Source organism: Trachinotus anak, unplaced genomic scaffold (genome assembly GCF_046630095.1).
Source record: "Trachinotus anak isolate AG129_WGS33_773 ecotype Australia unplaced genomic scaffold, CSIRO_AGI_Tana_v1 ptg000010l, whole genome shotgun sequence".
Lineage (NCBI taxonomy): Eukaryota > Metazoa > Chordata > Actinopteri > Carangiformes > Carangidae > Trachinotus > Trachinotus anak.
Window position 1 is genome coordinate 23,485,485 of NW_027273861.1, and position 27,228 is coordinate 23,512,712.

General features: G+C 36.7%; 2 protein-coding genes across 31 annotated transcripts in view; both read right to left on the reverse strand.

Moving 5' to 3' along the window:
* cfh (complement factor H) overlaps positions 1–26,756 on the reverse strand; it is an 81,598-nt gene extending 54,842 nt beyond the window's left edge. For 7 of the 28 annotated variants that reach the window (XM_071486290.1, XM_071486289.1, XM_071486288.1 and 4 more), the window contains exons 1-12: positions 26,547–26,716; positions 26,261–26,446; positions 25,880–25,982; positions 25,633–25,709; positions 25,276–25,458; positions 24,348–24,530; positions 24,014–24,208; positions 23,689–23,868; positions 23,164–23,328; positions 22,311–22,478; positions 21,021–21,188; positions 20,215–20,382 (exon numbers count right to left, since the gene is read on the reverse strand). In XM_071486290.1, coding sequence (XP_071342391.1) covers positions 20,215–20,382; positions 21,021–21,188; positions 22,311–22,478; positions 23,164–23,328; positions 23,689–23,868; positions 24,014–24,208; positions 24,348–24,530; positions 25,276–25,458; positions 25,633–25,709; positions 25,880–25,982; positions 26,261–26,446; positions 26,547–26,616 — 1,846 coding nt within the window. In that variant the 5' untranslated portion in view covers positions 26,617–26,716. Of the gene's footprint in view, positions 1–8,368; positions 9,057–10,040; positions 10,218–11,407; positions 11,594–11,787; positions 11,977–12,185; positions 12,378–12,941; positions 13,019–13,103; positions 13,210–13,685; positions 13,866–17,498; positions 17,691–18,006; positions 18,193–18,283; positions 18,473–19,306; positions 19,463–20,214; positions 20,383–21,020; positions 21,189–22,310; positions 22,479–23,163; positions 23,329–23,688; positions 23,869–24,013; positions 24,209–24,347; positions 24,531–25,275; positions 25,459–25,632; positions 25,710–25,879; positions 25,983–26,260; positions 26,447–26,546 lie in introns of those variants that run through there. The other 21 variants (XM_071486285.1, XM_071486301.1, XM_071486296.1 and 18 more) reach the window with 10 other exon arrangements.
* LOC139626107 (complement factor H-related protein 1-like) lies at positions 1,740–7,467 on the reverse strand. 3 transcript variants are annotated; one of them, XM_071486320.1, is made up of 6 exons: positions 7,309–7,467; positions 6,373–6,531; positions 4,703–4,882; positions 3,807–4,004; positions 2,763–2,942; positions 1,740–2,075 (listed from the first exon to the last, which is right to left on the reverse strand). In XM_071486320.1, exons 1-6 carry the CDS (start codon positions 7,376–7,378, stop codon positions 1,885–1,887), a joined length of 978 nt encoding a protein of 325 aa, XP_071342421.1. In that variant the 5' UTR covers positions 7,379–7,467; the 3' UTR covers positions 1,740–1,884. The 3 variants fall into 3 exon arrangements, with proteins under 3 accessions (XP_071342421.1, XP_071342423.1, XP_071342422.1); XM_071486322.1 differs by lacking the exon at positions 4,703–4,882; XM_071486321.1 differs by lacking the exons at positions 6,373–6,531; positions 7,309–7,467 and adding an exon at positions 5,629–5,722.
* Positions 26,757–27,228: the final 472 nt, after the last annotated feature.

A 27,228-nucleotide genomic window follows, 5' to 3' on the forward strand; every position in this document is an offset into this window, starting at 1 on the left:
GTTAACTAAAGTTTTTACTGGCAGACCAGGGTCATCAGCCCATCAAAACACCCACTCCCTGTACTACTGGCCCTTCCTCTGGTACACTTGACCTCTAGTTCATTAACATGGGCTAAACATGGCCTTTTTTAATGCAATACTTTGTGTCTCCATGATATCTCCCTCTTCAGCTGTGGGTTCAGGTGGAAGAGGTACTCAGATAATTTTAGATGTTTTCCTTCATAATACATTTATCTGATTGCGGAAGAAGAAAATAGACTGAAAAGTTATGTCTTTTATTAAACTATGAAGTAGACACAGAAGCTGAGTTAATAACTATACTTTTAAACAGGTTTAACAGTTTAAGCCTCAAATCATTGAGGCTTCCCTCATTTGCAATGATGTTGAGATACACAAAAAAATGCACAATTCACAAGATGACAGTACTTTGGGAAAGCATCAGCACACTGAGGCAAAATGGTTTGAGATCATTTTCTTGAATTGTCCAGTGGTAGTGAGTGTTTCAATCTTGTATTGTAGCTGATTGGTGCACAAAAACCGAGGGCAGATTTTCCAAGTTAAGAGCAAATTGGTGGGACTTGAAGCACAAGACAGTTAGACAGCATGAACTTGTTTTTTGCTTGCATTAAGAATTAGCACTAGGTTGACAAGAGAATCTAGAATAGCACTAAAAGAGTGTTGTATGTTCTCAACTGCAAGATATGCAGAGTCAGCAAAACAATACAGAGTAGTGTCACCATCTGTGGACATAACAGTCCGTTTGAGAAGAGACAATATTGTTTTTGTAGATTGTAAATAAGGTCTGACTATTTATTTTTGTTAATCATTTATACGTTTGTTCAGCCTTTTCCTCATTTCCAGTTACTGGCAACTGGGCAGGGAAACCACGCCATCATTACCCCGACATGCTCCCACTGTGTCAACAGGTCCTCCTCTGGCACACATTAACTTAATTTGATCATTATGGGTCACATTCATCTTATTGTCATAGCTAAATTTAAATCTAATATTATGGTTGTTCATAGCTTCTCTATTAACAGTGCAGGGTTTCGCAAAAGATAATTGAAAATATAATCAAATTCAATTCAGGTATGACCACACACTTTGGTTCTTTTTGCCAGTGTTGCACTGTTCAATATATTAATACTTTTTTCTATTTATTTTCAAAACATATCTGCTATAAAAGCAGGGTATTGTTGCTCGAAAGTCTCTTAAAATTAAGATCATATAAAAATAATCTTAGGAATCTGTCTTAGCTAAAGAGATGTTTCCCAAAAGCGTCAGAACTGATAACATGCATTAGAAATGAGGGACTTGTTGACTTCAGAGCATCCTGAAGGAACCAAAAACAATAAAAAACAACAAAAAACTGTCAGATGCTTGTAGGTCTATAATAAAGCAACAAGACTGGGTGACATTGACAACAGATGATGGATGTGCATAATTTAGAAACTTGTAGGAATTGCCACTGTATTGGTTTAATGTAAATAATGCCTGCCTCCATAAGCAGGTATATCAAAGTCTACTTTACTCAAAGTCTACAAACTGAATTATAAAGGGTGGCAAGCTGAAAACAAAAGACTTTTACTGAACAATTCCAAGTATAAAACATCTGTCATTTACAACTCTTTGTGATGTGCATGTATTGAAATAGCTTACAGACAGTTACATATGGAGTCATGATACTTTTGTCTCCCTGAGAAGAATGGTCAGCTAATACATATTGAGGCAGAAAAGAGTGAGTGAGCATATATGTTTTATTGACATTGCCACACACAATACTGAAGTATAGACACTGGATCAGTACATGACTCTACTCTGGTTAATCATATACATCTTTGCCCAGAGAGCTCATGTTTATCACATCCAGCTGACTAGAAAACTTTACTGGCAAGATGGTAGTTCCATCACCCCATCATTACAAGTCTGACGCATTTCCACTGTGCCAACAGGTCTTCCTCTGGTGCACACGAAATGTAATGCATCACCATGGGTTGAATACAACTTATCTTCATGGTTATATCTGAATGCAATATTACGGCTGTTCATGATTTCTCTGCTCACAGTGCAAGGTTCTGCAAAAGATAATGGAAAATGTTATTAAAGTTAGGAATGACTTCACATTTGGTTTGTGTTGCACAGACAAGAATACCTCATCTTAACCTTTTCAAATACACCGTCCCAGCTGACGCTTTGGCCTTAGAAATGCTACTAGAGGTGCGTTTTGTTCTGTGCCAGACTCAGTCTTCACACAACCATGACAAGTTTAAACATTGTTTGAAAACTCTTATGATTCCATCAATACAAATAATTTAGGGTCCCCATGTCACAGCAACATACAGTACATAGAACTGGTTCAGATGTGTGGCTCCAAAGTGTTTTTCACACATAAGGTCCTTATACAGGCCTTTATATTCCATTTTTTATGCAAAAAAAAAGAAAGAAATAAAATAAAAAAAAAAAAGAAACTGTTTGTGCTCTGTAACTAGGTTCAGTATCTTATACTGAGTCAAACTTTTTGGCTGTAAAAATTTTTAAAGAGGTAAATGTATCAAAACATTCTGTTAGAATATTATAAACAGTAATTTTGACAGAATACATCCTCAAGTTGTTTATTCATTACACCTCACAGCTTTGTCAACCATCATTATGTAATTATGCTCTGAATCATTAACATCCAGTATTTCTAATATCAACTGCTACATGTGAAAACTGAAATCATTTCTTGCAATATTAAAAATATAAAGGGGATTGTAACTTACTGAGGCATCTCATCTCTCCAGTCCATTCACCATTTTGGCATGTTTTGAAGGGCACACCCTGCATAATGTAGTAAGCCTGGCAGCTGTATTTAACCCTGTCATTTAGTCTGTACTTGGACCTTGGAATTCCAATGATGTCTCCATCTGCAAGAGGTGGTGGTGCTCCACACCACAAAAGAGCTAAAAAGAATGTGGGCAATGAAAGAGGGTACAGGTTTAGGCATCATCAATCATATCAATAGCTGAAAGTAAGGGAAGCAGAGCTAACATGCTTGTCAACAAACATGACATTCCCTAGGTCAAGGGCAGTGGATGGTGAACATACAAATTGCAGGACTGACACCAGAGATCAGGGTTCGTACTTTGAGTGTGTGGGTAGATTTAGGCAGTAAAAACATTTTGGTGACAGCTAGAGAAAGATTTTGGTTTTGATTAAGTGTCAATACACTAAATATGTTGTGTCTCCTGCTTTAAGTCTACATTTATTCTGTTCTAAACAATGACCTTGCCTTTATCTTAACTCTGCCCATTGCCTAAACTTAACCATTTTAGTTTATTTCACTAAAACTAATACAGACAAAGACTAAACCTAAACCACTATTTTCATAATGAAATTAACACTGTTTATCAACGAGACCATAATCATCCATCCACCCATTATCCAGCTGACACTGGGCAAGGGTGGGTACACCCTGGATAAGTCAACAGACTATCACAGGGCCAAAATATAGAGACAAACAACCAATCACGCTCACATTCACACAAACGGGCAATTTAGAGACTATGGGAGGAAGCTGGAGTACCCAGAGGGAACCCACACAGGCACGGGGAGAACTTGCTGTTTCCCCTGCCCTCAGGTGACCAATACAATCAATAATGGCAGGTTAAATTTTATTTAATCCTGAACAACAGTTACAGTAATAATTGCTTCAAAACATGAACCTGCAGCCATTGCAATTACAACACCTTATAAAATCTATCAATAGGATTGTAACGTGCTTGACAAACGATTTCTAAAAAAGGCACTGTCTTTTTGATCGTTACCTGTGCATGATGGGAATGGATTGTCCCATTGTCCGTCTTGACCACATGTCAGCACTGCATGGCCAATCAGAAAATTCCCTGGACCGTCACAGCTGAATGTGAGGACGTGATGAGGAAGTATGGGATTGTCATTTTCTGGTAACCCATATACTGTAACCCCTTCACCTGCAGGTGGGCGGTCACAGCTTGAACCTGAAACTAAACACAAACAGTCATTAAATGACTAAATGAAAAAGCTGAAAGCAGTAAGACACCTTTGATTGGTAGTGTAAGTTCATAAAGGAAAATTTGTGTCTAATAACTGTATATATAATTAATCCATTTCCTAATGAAATTTTGAGTTAAAATGAATTCTTGATCACTTATGACCTTTTCAGGGAATCTGTTAGATTTCTGGATGCATCTGTTTCTTAAGGGGATGGCTTTTTGGCATTCAAACATAATTCTGTTCTGTAAATGTTCCATTACTGAGATAGTAATGGTCCTGTGATATTTCTTCTTTTCCCCTGTGCTGCAAGGGGAACAAAATAAATGAAAACACACACTCAAAGACTCATGTGTGAATGAATAAAAACAAGATGCACATGGTGACACACTGTGACTCTAGAGACTGAGGCTTTTTTTGAATGATGAATGAACACTTCTTTTAATGAGAAAATTTGCCATCACATTCATGCAACAAAAGTCATGTCTGAAAAAGAGTTTCTCCCCTAAAGAGTCTAATGGAAATGGATCTTTTAAAAAATATTAATTGTAGACATACATTTTGCATGTTTTGTGACCTACGTATTGCAATCCTGCTACATGATTTAAGACATGCAAGGTGTAAACAACAGCACAACAGTAGTGATTAAGTTGCTGACTGAAGTTGCAGAACAGAAAGACCGTCAACTTACAGTTGCAAGTTCCCTGGCGCACTGCCAGCCAGCCCTCGCTTGAGCATACATATTTGATGACTGGACCTGATGTATATCCAGATTCACAAGTGAAATGTATCACGTCTCCCTCTTGGTACTCAGATTTTTTGGTCTCCTCTGAAACGTGGGCATGAGGTACTTCAGGGAGTGTTGAACATGCTAAAAGACACCGCACAGCAGCATGGAAAAAGAAGATGAAATTTCACATATTGTCTCATCAGTTGTGTGGCACATGTTTAGTTATTTATAAGGGTGGGGGGGGGGGGGGCATCATCCAAAGTTTTTTTACTGGAAAAAGTTAACAATGCAAACAAACAACACTCAAGGGCTACCAGTCATTTCATTCCTCTCCTTTTGATATAAGCTATTTTGGGGAGCTGGCATACACCCTTTACTATAATGGGTATATCAATAAAAACATTCACTTCTAGGTCTTATTTTGTCGGCTGAAGAAAACAGATGGTTAAATAAGTCACTTAAACTAAAAACATCTGCCAGCCTGTAGTACTACAGCATTATGAAAGTAGAGGCTGAGGACTTTAATTAACAGCCCTTCAGTACTTTTATACTCACTTCTACAGATACCAAAGAGCTTGGTTATAGTTTACAATCCGATGTAAATTTTAGCTTTGACTTAATCAGTAAACCATCTCCTCAGATATGTTAAATTTCACACAGGCTTTAACCCTTTATTCTAGAAGGTCCTCAGACTGTCATATCAAGGCAGCCAACATGGGATGAGAAAGCCAGAAATGGGCCCCCATAAAATGAATGACTTCACTAATCACTGCATCCAAAATTTTATCAAAGACCCACAGAACTACTTCAGGTGCTCATTACATGCCCAAATTATCCAACACAACTTTTTGGCAAACACAGGTGAAATGCTGGGGAAAAGGACTTACCTTGCCTTGCGCCCAGCACGTCAAAAACAATGGTATATTTGTGGTTACAATAACTTGCATCTGAATGGATGCATAACATACTATATCTGGGCTACCTACAGTCTTTGTACAGTGAACCTGTTTCATTGGAGTATGGGAGATACTTATACCAAACTACATACTGCCAGTCCCCTTCACAATGTCTTACCATGTGGGAGAATACCCCAAAAGGGAGGCGTACACAACGCAGCAGAATCAGATGACCCAACCACCTCATCACGTAAGTATTGTCATATGACCTGGAGAGTAGGACCATGATGCTCTCCAGGGACCTCTTTGACTGAAGGCATTGTGTGGATGCTTTTTTGGGGCAGTTTGAGCTCAGTTGAGTACAGGGGGTCGGCCACTACTGGCAAGGTTGGTGGTTTGTTTGCATCTTGAAGAGTACTGACACTGAACTCCCTTTACGTGTTTATGACAAAATATGCTGGATGTAAAGTGATAAATGCAGTTTTTAAAGGGTCAGCTTCAGTGTACTCATACAATATTGGATTGCACAGTAAGATGCAGTTTAGTGTATGGAAGGAGTTCAGCCCTTGGATACAGTGTTTAATAACTGCCATCATTTGATGGGGCCTATTTCAGTGGATCCACTAAGACAAAATCACATAGGAATCCCTCCGCATAATTTATCACACCTGAGAGCAACACCTGTTATCATTCAGTCGGAGGTAAAAGAGTAGAACAGAAAGACATCTAACTCACAGTAGCATTTTCCCTGACTGACTGCCAGCCAGCCATCACTCGTGCATACATATTTGGAGGCTTGAGCTGATGTATAACCAGGTGCACAAGTGAAATGTATCACATCTCCTTCTTTGTACTCAACGTTGGCATGAGGAACATCTGGGAGCTTTGAACATGCTAAGAGACAAGAACATGACAGTGTGAGAACTTCTAAGATCTTACATTGTTTTTATCAACTATTTGCCTCATATGCAGATGGAAAAAGGGGTAGGAGGGAGCTGAACACAGAATACAACTATTAAATTAATGGAATTTACACTTTATGGCTCCCAGAATAATTATAAAGACTGTGTAAACAATCTTTTTACACAAGTTGGTAGGGTACATAGACATTAATCCAGAAAAATCTGCATGCAATGTGAGCTTGAAGCGTCTCTCATAATGTCAGTAAAAAGAAATAGAAATAGTAGATTTTTTTTCTAATAAAGAATTACAAATAAATTAATTAAAAGAAAAAAAGCAGTGTGCAGTCACAGACCACATGAACCTGTGTCAAGACTGCAATGCTTTTACACCAGATAAATCACACATCTGTTCAGAAACATGGGCATCTTAAACATTGATACCCATGTGAAGTATGTCTATAAGTCACCTCGACAGAAAACATTAAGATTTTTTATTGGGAGTCATTCAGTGTGTCAACGATCCTTAGCCAATTTCTTTAAGGTATGTGGTTATAATTCTTGTGTGATAAGGGAATTCTACTTAGAATAGTATTATTATATACTACACTGCAATACTACACACACACACACACACACACACACACACACACACACAGATTTTCAGAACTGCAACTACATATATATATATATATATATATATATATATATATACAGTATCATACCTTAACCTAAATCATAAGACTTAAGTATTAAAAAAAATGCTTCTTACCATTCTGTGACAAAGACACCTCTATGTTTCCCCACAGGTGGAGAAATAAAAGGATAAAAGACAAATTCATGCTCCTTTGACAAATGTTGAGAGCAGAGGTCCTGTGTGTTTTTGAGTCCCTGCAGGGATCAGTGACATTCAAAAAATGGACTGTCCCATGAGATTGTACATCACATGTTGCAATGCAACAAACCAACAATCACTGTTTGCAGTTCTGAAAATTCCAGATGTTCTTACATATGGTATTTTATGTACTCCCATTAAATGTACACACTGTACATGTTGTATTTGAATGAATTTGGTATCTTATCAGTCTCTATTTTTTTTGTTTACTTCTGTTTGAGAAATGCTTGCTCAAAACTACAGGTGACGTTGTCTTCAGGAGGAACAAATGGGCTTGAGATATGGAGCAACAGGCTGGCTGGGGTACTCAATATTCAGTATTCACTACTGAGGGATGTACTAATGAATTGTTGGTCTTTTTTATGGTATAAGTTGAAAATAAGAAGAGAGTTGAATGATTATACCCATAAAGAAGCAACATTGTCAAGCATCTCAGGATAGGAAAGTAATTATGTTAGGGTTATGGTGGCAAAATCACAGAGCGATGGATTGACATTTTTGGTCTTTCCATGGGTTGTTGGCAGCAACAATAATACAGAATATCACCAGCCTTATGCTTCAACCAAGAACACAGTCTTTCACTCATCATATTCAAATGAGATAAAGATATTTTTACTATGAACATTTTGTATTGGCAGTAAAATTTGAATAAATAGATTTATTCATTATAGTAATAGTTTTTCTGTTTCTTTCAAAACCTATCTGCTAGAAAAGTAGGGTGTCAAGAGTATCTTAAGGTTCAGATGATCATAAGAAGTCATCTGAAGAATTTGTTTTAAGCTTAAGAGGTGTTTCCCAAAAGCATCAGAACTGATGGGACTCATTAGAAATGAGGGACTTGTTGACTTCAGAGCATGCTGAAGGAACAAAAAACTATATTTTATTTGTCACATGCTTGTGGGTCTATAATAAAGCAAGGAGACTGGATGACATTGACAACAGTTAATGGATGTGGATATTTTATTTCATTCTTGGTTTAATGTTAATAATGCCTGCCTCCATAAGCAGGTAAATCAAAGTCTACTTTCTTAAACTGAATTATAAAGGGTAGCAAGCTGAAAGCAAAAGACTTTTACTGAACAATTCCAAGTATAAAACATCTTTTTCATTTACAACTCTTTGTGATGCATGTATTGAAATATCCAGCACAGCTTACAGACAGTTACATATGGAGTCATGGTATTTTTGTCTCCCTGAAAAGAACAGTTTTCTTCAGAAAAGCTGACACAACTCTTCCTCTCACCACAATCAGCTGACTTTTATAATACATATTGAAGCAGAAAAGAGTGAGTGAGCATATATATGTTTTATTGAAATTACCACACACAATACTGAAGTATAGACACTGGATCAGTACATGACTCTACTCTGGTTAATCATATACATCTTTGCCCAGAGAGCTCATGTTTATCACATCCAGCTGACTAGAAAACTTTACTGGCAAGATGGTAGTTCCATCACCCCATCATTACAAGTCTGACGCATTCCCACTGTGCCAACAGGTCTTCCTCTGGTGCACGCGAACTGTATTGCATCACCATGGGTTGAATACAACTTATCTTCATGGGTATATCTGAACGCAATATTATGGATGTTCATCATTTCTCTATCCACAGTGCAGGGTTCTGCAAAACAGACACACAGCATGTTCTTAATATCAGGAATCACTGTACAGCACACTCCATATATATATATACATATATATACATACATATATATATATATATATATATATATATATATATATATATATATATATATATATATATATATATATATATATATATATATATACATATATATAAATGTAATCAGAAATATATTCTTTTACAATACTCAACACACAGAGCATACATTATTAGCCAGGGAACTGCGAAACAGATACAGGCAGGCTATAATACCTTCATTCTATATCTTTTAGGATAAGACCTAAAAACATTCAGATTCTGCATTCTGCCTTTAAACAATATTTAGAGTACTGTACTTCAAAATCAATAATAAAATCATTAAAAAAAAAATCAATCCACAGTTTAAATGTAACTTAAACATGATTTAAAGATAGCTCACTCTTACCAAATCACATTGTTATGTTAAGTGTTACCTTAAATTACCTTTAAACAGAAGTGTAGGTTACTTGTTTTTTTGTGCATCGTAACTGAATTGAGCCACTGTCTCTGCAAGATACTGGTTAATCAAAGTTGATGTTTTTCAATTACAGATAATCTGTAATTTAGCTTTAGCTTACACTAGCCGTGGCTACCTCCTGAGTTACCTTTCACTTGACAGACTAGTTCTCTGTCTCTCCACGATGTTTTTACATGTTGTCTCATGGGAATTATACATTTCTAAGACTTATTTTTTGTAAGGTAAAACAGATCCTGAAAAGTGTGATTCACTCTCATCTTCCTTATTCTTTAGTGCTTCTCTACCTTTATGATGTAATGTCTAATGACTAGAATTTGTTACGGCACTGTATAAGTAATATGTTAACATTAATCTCCTCACATTTGCGTGTAGCAGACACACAAACACTGGAAAGTAAAATTAGTCTTATCTATGCAGTCCTCACGGAATGCAAAATGAAGAATATAAAGGGGATTGTAACTTACTGAGGCATCTCATCTCTCCAGTCCATTCACCATTTTGGCACGTTTTGAAGGGCTCACCCTGCATAATGTAGTAAGCCTGGCAGCTGTATTTAACCCTTTCATTTAGTCTGTACTCGGACTTTGGAATTCCAATGATGTCTCCATCTGCAAGAGGTGGTGGTCTCCCACACCCAGAAGCTAAAAGAATGTGGGCAATGACAGATAGTACAAGTTTTTGTGTTATTATGTTACAGTTATTACATTTTCACTATGGCTATGATCTCCTGCAGTTACGCAATATTTTTCAGTCACATTTTTAGCCCATTAAAGTCAATTTTACGACCATAAAAATAAACACAACTGATTAATTCCCAGAGAAGCTCTAGTTTGGACATACATATATAGCTTTTGTAACCTGCCCACATTTACACCCGGTATTAAAATGTGCTGTTTATCTGGCCATGTGACCCAGAAAATAACATTTGGTGTCACTTGACTCTGTACACCAGATATTCTCAAGGATAGTGTTTACCTTGATTCAGCCCGTACTGTGATTTGTTCACAGCAGTTAAAAATCAAAAGTGGTCATGTGACCCTCATCCTGCATGGCCGAGTGGCCCCTTGAGAGTCTCCCAAAGTGATGCTACTTAATGGGCTGTACTTACAGTATTTTTCCTTTGCAAATGAAAGGTTCATCTGTAGCTTTTTGCTGAACACCAACGCCTAGAAATTACATTTATATAGTATAATTTTTTCCCCAATTATGTTGTGGTGAGAAATAATCGCTGCCTGGATCATGTTTACCTTAATGCTGCCATTGCCTAAGGATAACCTTAAAAAAGTTTATTAATGCATTAGTTGCAAAGAGCAGATATTATATTGCAAGGTTGGATGTTTTGGTGGACAGCACATGAAGTGCATGTCAGATTGCTTTTACATCTGGCTGAGAGACAATCACATTGTGAACCGAACTGCCTCCAGATGTGGTCGGGTTGATGTGACACCATTCAAGTTTCACAGTGTTCTGCGTACCTTGTTATACATTTATTCCAGTCCAGATTAAATATCCAAACATATACAGTGAGCAGCAGGTGAAAATGTGTTTACAGTTGCTTTTATGAAAACTCAAAGGCTCACAAATACCATTATCACAAACTGACAAAGTAATGATATTATATAACAAATTGGCACCTGGATTAATTTGATATGACTTTAGTGATCACTAGATCCTGAGATAACAGTTTCACCATGAATTAGTACAACAGCGTGAATTGGTAAAATGCAGGGTAAACAGAGCAAATCAGGCCCTCTGAGACTGCAATGCAGTGCATTTTTACCCATCATTTCACTAAATAAGGAGCAATAGGACACAAAAAAGTCTCACTTACTTCCACACGTGGGAAAAGGATGACTCCACCGTCCATTTTCTAGACATTCAACTTCTTTGCTCCCACGAAGAATATGACCACGAAGGCGGCAAGAAAACTTTAACTTTTGTCCTTTTGTTAGTTGATTGCCTGCTGCTTGTGTGTAGACATTTACATTTTCTGGTATTCTTGTGACTTTGCACTTTTCTGTTTTGAAGAAGAGAATGTTTCGTCAATACATTTATACAGTATAAGCACTAAAACAAATATATTTTATCACAATTTTGTTAATGAAATGAACACCATTAATGAGGCCCTAGAAAATTTGGGTAAACACAAATATGCAAATAAAAGTGTGAGTAAAATCAATGGAAATAGTATTATCCTATCTATTAACATACCAGTGCAAGTCGGAAAGGGGGCATTCCAATCCCCGCTTTGTAAACAGTGAATTTCTTTCGACCCTTCCAGTATGTATTGATCATCGCAATGAAACTTTAATACATCTCCAACCTTCATGGTTTCATTAGCTTGTGGAAATCCAGCTGCATTGAGATGAGGAGGCATCACGCCAAATTTACAAGTCTTGTCTGAAAAAAAATAAAACAGAGATTATCAAATCAAAAATTCTGTGAGGTTCAGTGGACAAGGGTTTATGTCACCATTGTGTGTGCAGTCATTACTGAGTGTTATAGAGATAATATAGCTGGTGCTGCAACATGCTAAATTTTTTTTAAAAGTATCACATAGTCTTAATATTGTGTACAGGGTTTTTTTTTTTTTATCTTAAAGGGGTTACCGTCACAAGAGGGGAAAGGGTAATTCCACTTTCCGTCTGTCCCACATCTCAGCACTGGATTGCCATTCAGAGTTTTCCCAGGAAGGTCACAGCTGAATCTCAGGGTCTGGTCAGGAAGTATAGGATCGTCATTTTCTGGTAAACCGTCTACTGTAATGTTCTCATTTGTAGGTGGGTGGTCACAGCTCGAAGCTAAAACACAAAGTAAACAGTCAGTCAGTCAGGTCACTGAAAGGAAAATAACTGAGCAAGGTAACAATTTGATGTCTACATTTCATCAGATGAGTGGGGTTCTAACAAACAGCAGAGCGTCCCCAAAGATTCGCAAAATGGCAGGGGTCCCAGGTTCCACTATTTTTTTTCCAGGCTCGTTTTTAATTACAAGAGGCAAATTCAAAACAGCTACAGTTGGGAACAAAATATGTCACCAAAGTTGCTGAATTTATCAAAAATTAAACCAGAATTCAAAAGCAAATTGATTTTAAATACAGATTATATTACCAGTTGGATTTTTCTTGCAGAAATGCTCCTTAGGAGTAACAGATAACTTCTAATGCGACATTTTGTGTTCACCTTCTTGTACCTTTTCCTCTCTTAAAGCATTGGTTAATCTTTTCTACCGTTTATTCAACCAGGAGATTTTCTTTTACTTCTGCAACCAGGGGTGCTGAAAATACCTCCTTCCCCTTCACAACTCTATTGACTGCGAAGCTAAAGAGTGAAACACATTTCTGCTCTATGGTCACTATGACTTACAATCACATATTGGCACATGATTGGTCCATTTGCCCCCCATACAGTCGCGAGTGTCTACCTTGCTCACCATGTGGTACCTGCAAAAATAATACATTTTCATATGAAAATTGACCATATTGATTATATTGTCTAGTTTCTATAAATCATCTTAGATCCACGTACCCTTCATTACAAAAGTATTTGATAGTTGTTCCATAAACAAAGTCTTGACCATGGGTAATTTCATAATAGCCATGGGGAGTGTCATCAGGAAGTCCACATGGCTTTACTGAGAAAAAAAAGACAAAGGATTATCTATTAACCAAGCGCTTTTCAAAAAAGAAGATGTTTTGTTGGGTTTTAGTTGAAAGCACAAGTGACAGTGACGTGATTGTCTTCCCTCTTTTTTAATTTTGACAATACCACTATTATGTGTAGCAGCCATTTTATTGTTTGGTGTTATTGAAGAGAAGATTTATGTCTAGGTACTAGTCACTGTCAGCAACATAATGTGCATCTTTTTTTCCACAACTCTCTATGCACCGTAATCTGATTAATTACAGTTACTTCTGCAGTTAATTTTAGGAAAGTTACAGATTTGTTTCAGATATTTCCTCATCATTAATCATCATTATTTGTATTCAATTACAATTGTGTCAATATTCTGTCAAACTACTCTGGAACTTCCTAGAGCTTTTCTTCCAGGATCTATTGCACCCAAATTGCAACAAAATAAAGACCAGGACAGAAAGCCATTAAACTTACAGTAGCACCTTCCCGGATTGATTGCCAACCAGCCTTCACTCGTGCATGCATATTTGATGGCTGGACCTGATATATAACCGATTTGACAAGTGAAATATATAACATCTCCTTGTTGGTATTCAGCCTTTGCGGACTCTTCCGACACATTGGCGTGAGGAACGTCTGGGAGCTTTGAACATACTGACAACAACAACAACAACATGACACCATGTAAATGTAAAGGTAAAGATGAGGACATCTTCTCAACAGTTGTGTGCTAGAGGTGCCAGTTTTCTGAGTCATATATAAACATGTACATAGGAACAGCTTTGGCTGTGTGACTGTGCACGAATACAATTTTGATAAACGTATACTACAACAATAGTAAAACAATGGCACTATTCAAGACATACAATGTTCATGAAAGTCTTTCAATGTCATCTCTTTACGAAATCATATGTTTTAAACTAAGCACCATATGCACTTTGACAAAGCTAAATCATAACGCTTCAGTATTTGAAAAAGTCTGTCTTACCATGCTGTGATAAAGAAACATTCACATTCCTCCACAGATGGAGCAACAGAAGTATTAAAGACAGCTGCATTCCAGCAAGCAGCTGTGCAGCGACAAATAAGAGTCCAGCTGAGGCTAAGTCCTATGACTGCTCTCTGTGCAAAATTCCTGTGTGTTTATCTCCAGTTGCAGTCCTCAGGGTGCACTGAGGGTCACAACATGGACTGCCCAGTGGGACTGCACAAGGCAGTATGAACACAGTATGACACATGGCGAAACACGCAGGAACACACTGTTCATATGTTTACCTGAAAGCTCCAGAAAAGTTGTGCAACAACAATCAGTTCATAGACCCTTCATCGTGTATTTCTTTGGTTTCCTATTAGCTTCATTTATATAATGCAGCAAATGAGGCCACTTTTTGTCCACTTCACTAAAGCCACTGGAAAAGAGAGCATACCTCTATTCTGACTTGACAAAACTCAATCTGGGAGGAATTTATCAAACTTTATGATAAATTAAATTTGACCTGACAGGTTGGTCCAGGGAAATTTCAGTCAGAAACATCACATTAAACAATCTATCATCTACACAGCAGCATTAAGGCAAACATAAACCAGACTGGTTCATGACAAACTCGAGCCAACTTTGCATAAGGACATAGACTTTAAAGCTCAATGTCTTATATGACTGTGAGTATCTGCTGATGACCACAGTAAATGTGGCATGTGGCAATAGTGTTGACACTGCAGTACTAAGTCCACTGCAAAAATCTTTCGGGGGAACAATTAGTAAGTCACGTAATTTGGTTTGATTTTTGATTATTCCATTTTCTTAAACTTTAATGATTCATTCTTAAAAGTACATTCAACGCTGCTGAGGAAATTTCAGGTTTGAAATCCTGAAAAACACGTCACTGTCACTTGTTCTTCTTAATTTGAGGAAATATATTCATCCTAAACCTGATATTTGCCGAACCCCCATTCCAACCCTTAACTTACTTACCTTAAACTTAATTCTAACTGTAACCAAAAACTTAGAATTAACCTTTAAAACCAAAAAGTAAAAGCCCCACAATGTCACTGGACAGACAAGTTACAGAGGGGAGATGAAAATCTATAAACCTTCCATGTATAAGGTGAACAATACAGTTAAAAATGCATTAAGTTAAGTAAACCAGATTTAAATCAACAATACTTTTGTTTGTATAAACACTACAGTTCCAAGTATCAAAATGTATGTAGAACCTAAAACACATTTAAATAATAATAATAATAATAATGATAATAATAATGATAATAATTTTTATATTATGTAATTTAATTTTTGTGGAATGTTTTTAAAGATTTGCAACAGACATTGAAATAAGAATTTAAGATTTATTATTATTATTATGTTTTAATTGGTTGTCATTTTAATGCCGGCATCAAAATGCTTTCACCTTTAAGTTTTGTTGCATATTTTGGCCACAATTAAAAAAAAAAAAAAGAGAAATAATCTTGTATTGACATCAATTTGAATCATTTGTTAAAGGCTAATTTCTCTTCCTTGTAAAACAGTGCATAACAGGCGCACCATGGTATTGAGAGAGACCACTGTCACAGAATAATTAATACTAAGCTGAAATCTACTATTGAAAAGCTGAAGCCACAATTGATTTTTGTTATGCTTTACCTCAAAACCTTACCTTAAACCCATTTAAATAAAGCTTGGTTTCAGAATAAAAATACTGAATAAAACCAACAAGTAAAGTTTTTTCATTATGTTCTCCTCTTTTATTCAGTATGCCAAAGCTTTATAATATCAGACCACTTATCACACAAATGATTGTTAGATTCAGTCATTCAGTACAGCCTAGTTATAGCGGATCATGTATGTAGGTATGAATAATGTGTGTTCCGACCGAACAACCAAAGCAAATACACATAGAAGAGTTTTTTTTTTTTTTTTTTTTTTTTTTTTTTTACTGAGACTTCTTTGGGCCTTGATGAAAATCAGCATCACCATCCCTGAGTGGCAGCTGTGGGAGAAGATTTCTGTGTTCAGTATCACATTGCAACATACAGTGGGTGAAAATCATGCATCCAGCTCTATCTAACCTGTATAGTTTTTGCAGTTAAACGTTTAAGGTATTTTGATTTACTCTGAGATGACAAATATAAAAGACATGTGTCTTTGTCTTGTATGATACATGTTTTATATTTTCATGTTTTGTTACTTTTGTATATTGTATATTGTATATTGTATAGTGTATTTTAAGTGTCACAATGACGTAAGCACTCTTTTTTAGATTAAGTCAAAGTGTCCCATTTCCTCTGTCAATCACACACTGGGTCTTTTATATTGGTATATACAATATTACATTATGTTAAATAGGATATTTTTGATTTAAAGAAAATTCCATACCATGCTTATTCCCGGGTAATTTGCAACAAGATGTAATTTAAAAACTTCGAAAGTAATCATCCAAATGTTCCTACAGACAAAGCATCTGAATAGCAGTAAGTTTAATTTGCAATCTCTTTGTGACATGCCAACAGTAATCCAGTGTCTCATTTAATATGTGAAATGATTTTACATTACACTACACATGAGAGCTGTTTTGAAATTGTCCCAAAGCTGAAGCTGAATTAGCTCTGGCTTTGGCTTTTGAAATGCAATTTTACACAGACCATTGTTTTTTTTGCCATGAAGAGATTGATCTCTCTCTTGGCCAGTCTGGTGAGTGAAAAATAACTCTCTCAACCTACATATTGTTTTTCTGTATGGTATTCAGATAGACATGAAAAAAATTCTCAGTACCTAGTAAAGTGTAAAGTGTAATCTAGAAGTGAAATAATAAAAAAAAAGTTCTGCCTATTCATCATATTCATGTGTTATTCTGGTTCTCTAACTGGCCAGTGACAATAATAATAACAATAGCACATTAGATTATAGAATTTTCCAGTTTCCCAAGGCATTATTTCACTGATACCCAATATCTTATTACCCGATGTAATGTGAATTAATTCAATTCAGGTAAATTTGCTCTGGTAGACGTTTTAAAAGATAATCGTTGGAGTCAGTACTGTGTTTTGTATAGCATATTCAAAACATGCTATACAAAACCCAGCACATTTCTTAATGCCACTAAACTGCTGTTGAGACAGTATAACATGGAACAGATCTATGCTCAAATGGCTCTGAACCCTCAAATTATAATTCCTTTTTTCTCCCTTTACATTTATAATGGCATTCAGAATCTTGAAACTCAGGTTTAAAACAGGAGTCTTCTTAAGGCTTTCTGTGAGTAACTTTGAAATGCTTTTGGGTATACGTACCTGCGTGGCTACATGAAAACTCTCTTCTCCCACTCCATCTTCCATTGGTGCATGTAATTGTGGCCTGTCCCCTCCCTGTATAATTATCACGGCAACTGTAAGTTACTTCAGAGCCAGATGAGTATTCCTTCTGAGCTGAGGTCACAATATCAGCATTTTCAACATCAGGTGGGGGCCCACAGGGATTGTCAGCTGTTGAAAGAGATGAAAACATCTTCGGTGTTAGGTTATACCCTGTAATCTCTTTATAAATGCCTTCATCTGATAGGATGAGACTGAGGATGACTCGTATGCACGGAAATAATTGGGACACTTTTTCCTTGCTCATTATTATTATGTTGAGATCGTACTTCTTCTTTTAGAATGCATTAAAATGCATTTTTACACAGACCAGAGACTGGGGATTTTGTTGTCCATTTTTTATACAGTGTAGTTGTACTACAGTACAGAGTGATCTCTTCGTGAGTAGTATGTTGAGTGAGTTTGAAATGCTTTTGGGTATACGTACGTGTACACGCAGTGGTAACCTCCCCCCAACTTCCATTGTTGCATGTAATCGTGGCGTCTCCCTTAATTGTATAATGATCACGGCACCTGTAAGTTACATCAGAGCCAGATGCGTATTCCTTCTGAGGTGAAGTCTCAACAATAGCATTTTCAACTTTAGGTGGAAGACCGCATGGTCTGACGTTAGCTGAAAGGGATGAAAACATTTTCAGTGTGTTTGGTTATACCCTGCAATCTCTTCATAAATGCCTTAATCTGATAGAATAGGACCGACTCACGGGCACAGATGTCTTTGAGTGATTCTGCATCATAATTCCATTTCCCCTCAAGACACGTTAAGGTCTCAATCTGAGCGGTGTATCCTTCCTCACAAATTATCTGGACACTAGCACCTTTCTCATAATCATCACGTCCAGATGTCACTTTCATGTTAGGAATCACAGGAAGTTTTCCACAGCTGCTTTCCTCTACAGGTGACACAATAAAAAACAATTAGGTCTGAATATTGTTACAAAAATAATTTTAGCAATATAAACAAAATGTCTGCATTCAAAAATATCCTGCATCCGCAATGCCACTTTATCACAAAAACAAAACAAAAAAACCAACAACATATCATTCAATCATGTGGCCTGTTCCAAAATGTGCTGTGGCTGGGATGATATCACATTTCGCTTAGTACGAGGAATGGTACAAGGTGCATTGGCTGCCAGTGTACAGTCTGTTTGTGTTAGTGGGTGGGACTGAGCTCTCTTTCAAGAAATGGTGATTATTTATATCCTTGTTTTTATAACGGCATTGCAAAAATACTGTACTGGCTGGAATATAAGAAGATTTCTTCTTCAGGAAATTAGGTTTGAAAGAGTGAGGGTTGTCTTATATTATATATAAGACAATGTGTCAACAACATCAGATATTCTTGTTGAATGGGGAGAATACCAATGCAGCATGGTCTTCGACAGAGACTGTTGTTACACAAATGTGGGTTTTATGTATTGTTGTATTTCATGTTTAACTTATATGAGAGAAAAGGCTTCAGTGATGAGTCAGGTGATTAGACCGTCTGTCTAGTCAGGATCGTCCTACGTTCAGGCCAATATCGCGATACAAGCAGCAGAGAGAGAGGGATACTGATTGGATACAGTGAGTTCAAGAACATTAGGCAGCAAACAAATGGTTAAATTAAAACTTTGTTTCACCTTCTAAATTAAAATGCTGATATTCTACATTGACAAGCCTCCGTGGTCAATTTGCTTGATGCTGGTTATAAGTAAACCTGTAAGGCATTAAATATTCATTACCGATGCATCGCACAAACTCAATCGCTGGGTCTCCACATTTGGCTCCACTCCACCAGCCTGTGGTCTCAAGCTTATAACCTCCTTCACAGGTGTAGTACAGTGTGTCATTGTACGGACCAACTACAAATCCATGTGGAAGTATGGGTTTTCGACATACTGTAGAGATTAAAGACAGAAGAGCATCGTTCAAATGATGGAACAACACATTCTTAGCCATGCTAATGCTAAGGCTCGAGGGACGACAGTGTCAGTGTGTTGATTCACCACTTTGCTGCAGACGGAAATATTTTATTGTGGTGCTCAGAAGATAAATCCTAATAACTTTGGTGAATCCTTGATTTTTGTTATAGTGCCACCAGCAGGTCAAAGTTTGCACCCACTTTACGGATGCACACAAAATTTTGCACAGACTTTCATGGTCCCCAGTGGATGACTCCTGTCTCGTCTTGTCTCATCTCATATCCCGCAGTGCTCCAGAATGAGCACATTAACGTGGAACATTTACCAATCCTCTCAAAATATAAACTTGTGCAACCTTTAAAAATATAAAATGCAAGGCCACTTTTGCCAATGAGGCACTGACCTGTTACCCCCAGTATCACTTAATAAAGAAATAAGTTTGAAATGATGCAAGAGTAGAATAATAAAATGATAAGATGCATCCTCAAGAAAACTGGTTGGAAAAAAAAAAACAGGTAACCACACCTTTTCCTGTGTCACTGCTATTCCTTGAAAAGATTATTTGAGGTATTTACTCTTTGAGATTAATTTCCTAATAATCTGAAGTAACTGTAACTGTTTTATGATGTTCAAATTGATTGAGAGCCACTAAGCTCAGCAGGTTTGGGCATGAACAATAGTAGATTACAAAATGAAGGAAAAACAGTGTTTGTATTATAGTTTCTTACCTCTACATTCTTGAGACCCGATCCAACCATTTTGTCCACAGGTGATAGAAAAACGTCCCTCAAAACCATCCTTGCAGACGTACTCAACCTGCTCATTGTACTTGTATGATGACTTAGCTCCTCCAATAGTTTCTGCATTTTGGTAACGCTTTTGAGGGCATGTTACCTCTGGAAAATAAAAAACAGTAGCGACTGGTGACTGGCAAGTGTGAGCTGCATTTTGTTTTCACATAAGACTTTTAAAATCAGATTCAGATAGTTCAGTTCCTTAAATTATTATGGTGTTTTATCTAATAAAAAGTAGATACATAAAATACAAAACATAAAATAAGCAAAATGTTCCAAATTATAAAAGGTATTGGTTATATGGAATGGTTCATATGTGTGTGTGTATGAAATATCCTGACTAACTTTGTCCAGAATGATCTCTCCACCCTCTAAACTGTGTCCTCTTTACAAAGAAGACATTCTTGCATTTTACACCTCATTGCAAAGAAGAAAATACAGATGCCATTATTCAGGGTGTATCAGCTGTAACTGCATGTGTCACAACTCACAACTCACACATTTTACTGTCAATGCCATTCTTTAGAAAACCAGGTTTTGCTCCAACATCACAGATTCTCTGTTGTTTATACTCATTGAGATTCATTTCCTAATAATCTGAAGTAAGTGAAACTGTCTTACAGTGTTTGGAAGTTAAAAACATCTTTAACTGTGGGGTAAGCGTGAACAATAATAGTTAACAAAGGGAAGGAAAAAACAGTTTAGTCCTTTCAACTGTATTATGTATTGTATTTTCTTACCTCTACATTGTGGAGACCCGGTCCAACCATTTTGTCCACAGGTGATAGAAAAACGTCCATCATAACCTTCCTTGCAGGCGTACTCAACCTGCTCATTGAACTTGTATGATGACTTAGTTTTTCCAATAATTTCTGCATCTGGATAATGTATTTCTTCACATGTTACTTCTGGAAAAAAACAAAAAACAGTAGAGACTGGTGACTGGCAAGTGTGAGCTGCATTTTGTTTTCACATAAGACTTTTAAAATCAGATTCTGATAGTTTACGCTGCAGACAACCCTGGCCACATGAGAGCTTTTAGATCCGATTCAGTTCCTTGAAATATTCAGATATTTCATCTAATAAAAAGTAGAGACATAAAATATAAAACATTAAATAAGCAAAATGTTCCAAATTATAAAAGGTATTGGTTATATGGAATGGTTCATATGTATGTGTGAAATATCCTGACTCATTTTGTCCAGAATGATCTCTCCACCCTCTAAACTGTGTCCTCTCTACAAAGAAGACATTCTTGCATTTTACACCTCATTGCAAAGAAGAAAATACAGATGCCATTATTCAGGGTGTAACAGCTGTAACTGCATGTGTCACAACTCAAAGCTCTCAGGACGTACATTTTAAATAATTCCTCTGTGACTCATTGTGATTCTAAACGCCACTGCATATTGGTTATATGTGTATTAGACAGTATATCAGGATTGGAGTTTCCTTTCAGGTGTCTATAAAATCACATTTTGAAACTATTTCATGTCTTCAGGGAAGTAAAGTACTTCGCCTTGTCTCATCTCATATCCCGCAGTGCTCCAGAATGAGCACATTAACATGGAACATTTACCAATCCCCTCAAAATATAAACTTGTGCAACCTTTAAAAATGTATAATGTGAGGCAGACCAATTGTAAAGATGGAAATGAGGCATTGCCCTTTTGTCCCAGTATCATTTTCTGAATAAATCAGTTTGAAATGCTGCAAGAGTTGAATAATAAAATAAAAGATGCTTGCAGCAACAGGTAACAGATGCTTTCAAAAACATCAGACCTCCACACATTTTACTGTCAATGCCATTCTTTAGAAAACCAGGTTTTGCTCCAACATCACAGATTCTCTGTTGTTTATACTCATTGAGATTCATTTCCTAATAATCTGAAGTAAGTGAAACTGTTTTACAGTGTTTGGAAGTTAAAAACATCTTTAACTGTGGGGTAAGCGTGAACAATAACAGTTAACAAAGGGAAGGAAAAAACAGTGTAGTCCTTTCAACTGTATTATGTATTGTATTTTCTTACCTCTACATTGTGGAGACCCGATCCAACCATTTTGTCCACAGGTGATAGAAAAACGTCCCTCATAACCATTCTGGCAGAGATACTCAACCTGCTCATTGTACTTATATGATGACTTAGCTCTTCCAATAATTTCTGCATTTGAGTAATGTTTTCTGTCGCATCTTACCTCTGGAAAAAGAGAAATACGGAGACTGATGACTGGCAAGTGGAAGCTGTGTTTTGTTTTCATATAAGAGTTTTTAAATGAGATTCAGATAGTAAATAGTCAGATCTTGTCTGACTGCATGTATTTCATCTCAAAGCTCCATTTGAAACAATTCCTCTGCCACTAATTGTGATTCTAAATTCCATTGCACGTTATATGTACACTAGTCTTGAAATTATTCACAAACCTTCTGCAAAATGGACACAAAGAAAGCACTAAAGCAACACAAAGCTTATTTTTTTTGATTGTATCCATGATCTACTCAAAGTATCCACGAAGGCTGTGGTGAGGCATGTTGTCCACATTACAGGCTGAAGAGTGAACATATATCTATTCTGCTGTCTTTAGACCACTGTAGGGATTTCATCAGGTCAGAGGGAGGACTTTCATATAGCTATAATCGTCACAGCAGTTGTTTGTTTCATCCTTTTTGTGCTTACTTTAACTGTTTTCTCATTGACTGAACAGCAGGTTACTGTATCTGGCACTGACTTGGAGTTAATAAGTTTGACAGTTATGCTCAACATGGTCATTTATTACAATCTATGTTAAATGCATCCATGTAAAACCAGAAATAAACAGATAGAAAAAGACAAAATAGGACAAAGCAAAGCAAAAAGAAAAATAATGAGTTTTTCATTTCCTTACCTCTACAATATGAGTTTCCTGCCCAACCATCTTCCCTACAGGTTAGAGCAAAACTTCCTTCATAACCATCCTTGCAGACATAATTGACCTGTTCACCGAAGCGGTATTCATCCTTAATTCTGACAATGTTTGCATTCTGGATATCATGTCTGAGGCATGTTATTGCTGAAAAATGCAGATATTTAGATTATTTAGATATGTCTCTGAAATTTTACCATTGCAGTAGAGTTAAGTAGATTTTAGCTTGTGCTGCAGCATTAAAAAAAAAAAAAAGATTCATTTAGAATATCAGCTTGTTAATTGTGTGAGTGAGAACTTTAAAGTTGTAGCAGCCATTGAGGAATTTCTGGTTATTTGAAGCTTGACAAATATAGTTCCTGATGTTGTGACTTTCTGAATGTGATTTTGTTTTTGGTGGAAAATAGGAGTTAGATTAAAAAACATTGATCCTGACTTGAGCACTTTCATGAATATGGATAGAAAATGAACAGTAATAACATTTACACAAGGTTAATCTCACAGTACCTTGACAAAATGGATCTGGTTTCCATCCCTCTCTGGTGCATGTAGCCTTTGTGACACCATCTGTCCTTTTGAAGCCTGACTTACATGAATATCTTACAGTATCCCCCAACGTTATTTGTTGTCCCCAGTAGGTGTCCCAGTCTCTCAAATATCGGTCTCGTGGATTGAGGCATATAAGCTCTGGAATAAGAGAGACTTGTTTATCTCAAGTAATCAAGATAAGATTGATAACAATCATCACATGTTGATGAAGAACCAGAAACAATCTCAATGATGATGATGTGTCTGTGGACACAGTCTGTCTAAAGCCCATGGAGTTTCATACTGTTGCAGGTTGGTGTTAAGCTCCACTTTCCGTTGTTTCTGCATGTAATTTCTGCTGAGGTGTCTTGAGGGCGAGAAATCCAGTACTTCTCTCCACAAATTACTCTTAATGTTTCACCAGGTGAAAACACATTTCTGTAAGGAGGGTCATAACTGGTTCCTTCAGTTGCCGGCAGTGACAGTTTACATGTTACTTCTGCATTTGTTGTGAAACAAAACATATTTCCAGTTAGTTTTTTGTAACAAGACAACAATGATATCAATCCATACAGTGCCAGTTTTCAGCTGTAAGGGTGATGTAACCAATAAATTTGGATCACAGAGTTTATACTTACGTTCACATGCTGGAGTGGGGCTCCACTCTGCTCTTATACCTATTTTTGTGCATGTTGGAAGTCTCTCCTCAGTGGGCTTATAGTGTCGATTGCACTTATATTCCAGGAATTCATGTTGTTTGTACACTTGGATATCTCCAACCACATACCCATTTTCAATCACAGGTGGTGAACATCTGACCTCTGTTGAGGAGAAACACAAAACCATGACATCTGTGCATGAAAAGCTGAATTAACAGTAAGCACTGATTAACCCGATGTGAATGAGTGGCCCATGGTTTTCCAACATATGAGGAGACACCAAACAAATTCCTTGTATGTGGAAAAACCTACTTGGCAACAAACCAGATTCTGATTCTGAGTTTGCAACATCCCCTGTTTGAAAGCAGCTGGTGATAAAGCAAAAATCCATGAATAAAAGTACCACTAGAAACATTTTAGAGTGAAACAGAGTAAGAGCAAACTTTGGATCAACAGCAAAGTAGTTAGTAAAATCAAAACATTTTGGTTAATTGTTGTTTAGAACCAGTTTTATTTCAGTTCCACCTTCTCTAATTAAATTTAATTTTTAGTAAACAATATGTTTTATATTTGTTAACCTATATTTTGGAACTTGATCAGGTTGAGCTTTCATGAGGGCAGGCAAACTGGACATTTTGGGTTTTTGGGTCAAACATGCCCCTGTACTTTTAGAGAGGGGGCATTTCACATAATCCCTGGTGGTCTGCTGATGGTCTCAGCTCAACAAGCTGCAGTGTGATGCAGCCTCTGACTATGTGATCTCTAACCGATTTCTGTTGGGTGTTAGGGTGATGGGGGCCAGTAAGTGGTTAGTGTTCGATTAATAATGGCTGATGGTGTTTTATGCATATATGTATGTTTCTGTCTTCCCCTTTCCCTCTCTTTTCTTCCTTTCAGCCTGTTGTACCTCCACATGTTGGAACTTCTTCGCTCCATTGTCCACGTTCATTGCAATAGATCTCTTGTGACCCAATTAGGGCTTCATTGCTGGACCTGCAGCCGAATCGAAGCACGTTGCCATAGGTTGCTTCCTCTGGGTCCCCAATCACCTGAACATTATTGTTCACAGTAATCACTGGGCAGTGTTGGGCTGGAATGAAAAACATGAATCAAGAAAATTATTTGGATGAGCGAAAAACTTTAAAACCAATCGACCTAAATACAGGTCAGCTGTACATTAAAAAGAATAAATAAACAGCAATAAATAAACACAGAGTGACATTTCCCACTGTGGGTGAAGAAGACCCCTTATTTCAGCTCTTACCTTCACAGACAGGAATGACACCATCCCAGCCATTCTCCATGCAATGAAGGATGTTTTTACGACTGACCATTTGATAACTGTGTAACATAGAAAATGAATAATGGAAATGTCTTATAAAGGAAAGCCAAAATGAAATTGTATCCCATGTTATGCAGGATAAACTATATGATAATACTAAAAAGCCCCAAAATATATAAGATATATAAGAAAGAACAGTATTACTTCATTATTGTAAATATTCTCATACCCTTTGTGACAGGTGTATACAACTTGTGACCCAAAGACAAAATCGTCTCCCACCAGCTCGAAATCTGCAAACTGCGCATCGCCAGGATGACCACATGACTTTCCTTATGACATATGAAAGACAGAGAATATTAGTAAATATATCACAGTGAAGTACACTGGCCCAAACTATAGTAAAAAGACAAATGATTCTTCCAACAACAATACACTGTATTTTATTGAATACTGGATCTTATAAGCTCAACAATAATATTACAATAAAATATGGCTTGCCTGCGGTAATGTGCCCTTATTCAAACCACAACACAATAGATGTTTTAAATTTTAACACACGATGGCAGAATAAATATACATTTCCAAACGTTAAAATAAATGGACTTACGTTGACAATTAGTGCCTTTATACGACCACTTTCCGTCCTCGAGACAGACTAGTCTGAAAAAGCCAGTGTAACCAACATTGCAGCCCACTCGTACTTGTTTTCCAGGAGGGTAGCTGGACTCCAGACCAGATGTGTCAAAATTTCTATCATACCGGTTCCCATTTATAAAGTTGGCAAGTGTACAATCTGTGAGATAGGAATAAAGAAAGATAAATATAAGTACTTTTCTAGCAAAGTGAAATAAATAAATTGAATAATACAAATTACATTAAGTACTTGGTCTTACCTTCACTTTTCACAAAGGTGAGACTATGCAGCCACAGAAATAGGACACAGCTTTGGGTTATTATGTACATTGTATCTTCATTACCCTGAACTGCCAAACAGAAGCAGAAACTGGAGACTGAAACACTATTATACACAGAAAGAGCTGTGGATTTTACAGGCAAAAGGAGATTGCACAATGGTTTACGCAAGTCTGTTCCAGCCTCCAAATATAATCATAGGCTCACAGGGAACAGAAAAAAGAGGAAGTGTGGACACACAAACCTTAAATGACATGCTGGATCCTTATCAAAACCTTAAGACCTTATATCACAATACATATGATTCAATTTTATATTGCAACATAAGCTCAATTAATCATAAAACAATTAAGCAAAAATAACAATCAGACAGATAGCAGTCTATTTTTTTTTTTATTTTAAAGGTTAATTTTGTAAAGTAATGCAATCTGTATTTCAGTGGTTTCATGCCCCTGTGTAGTCTGGCTTTGTTTGTCATTCAGTGACTAAAAAGCAGTATTCCTGTAAAAGTTTTTTTCCTGTCCTGGTAATCATTTGCTGGAATCAATTGAGCAAACCAAGTACGCTGCATTTCAGCAAGTCACCTTAGACTCTGCTCATCCAAAGTAAATATGAATTTAAAAAAAAAGAATAAGCAAAGCAGTTTGTCAGTTCAAAACTAGA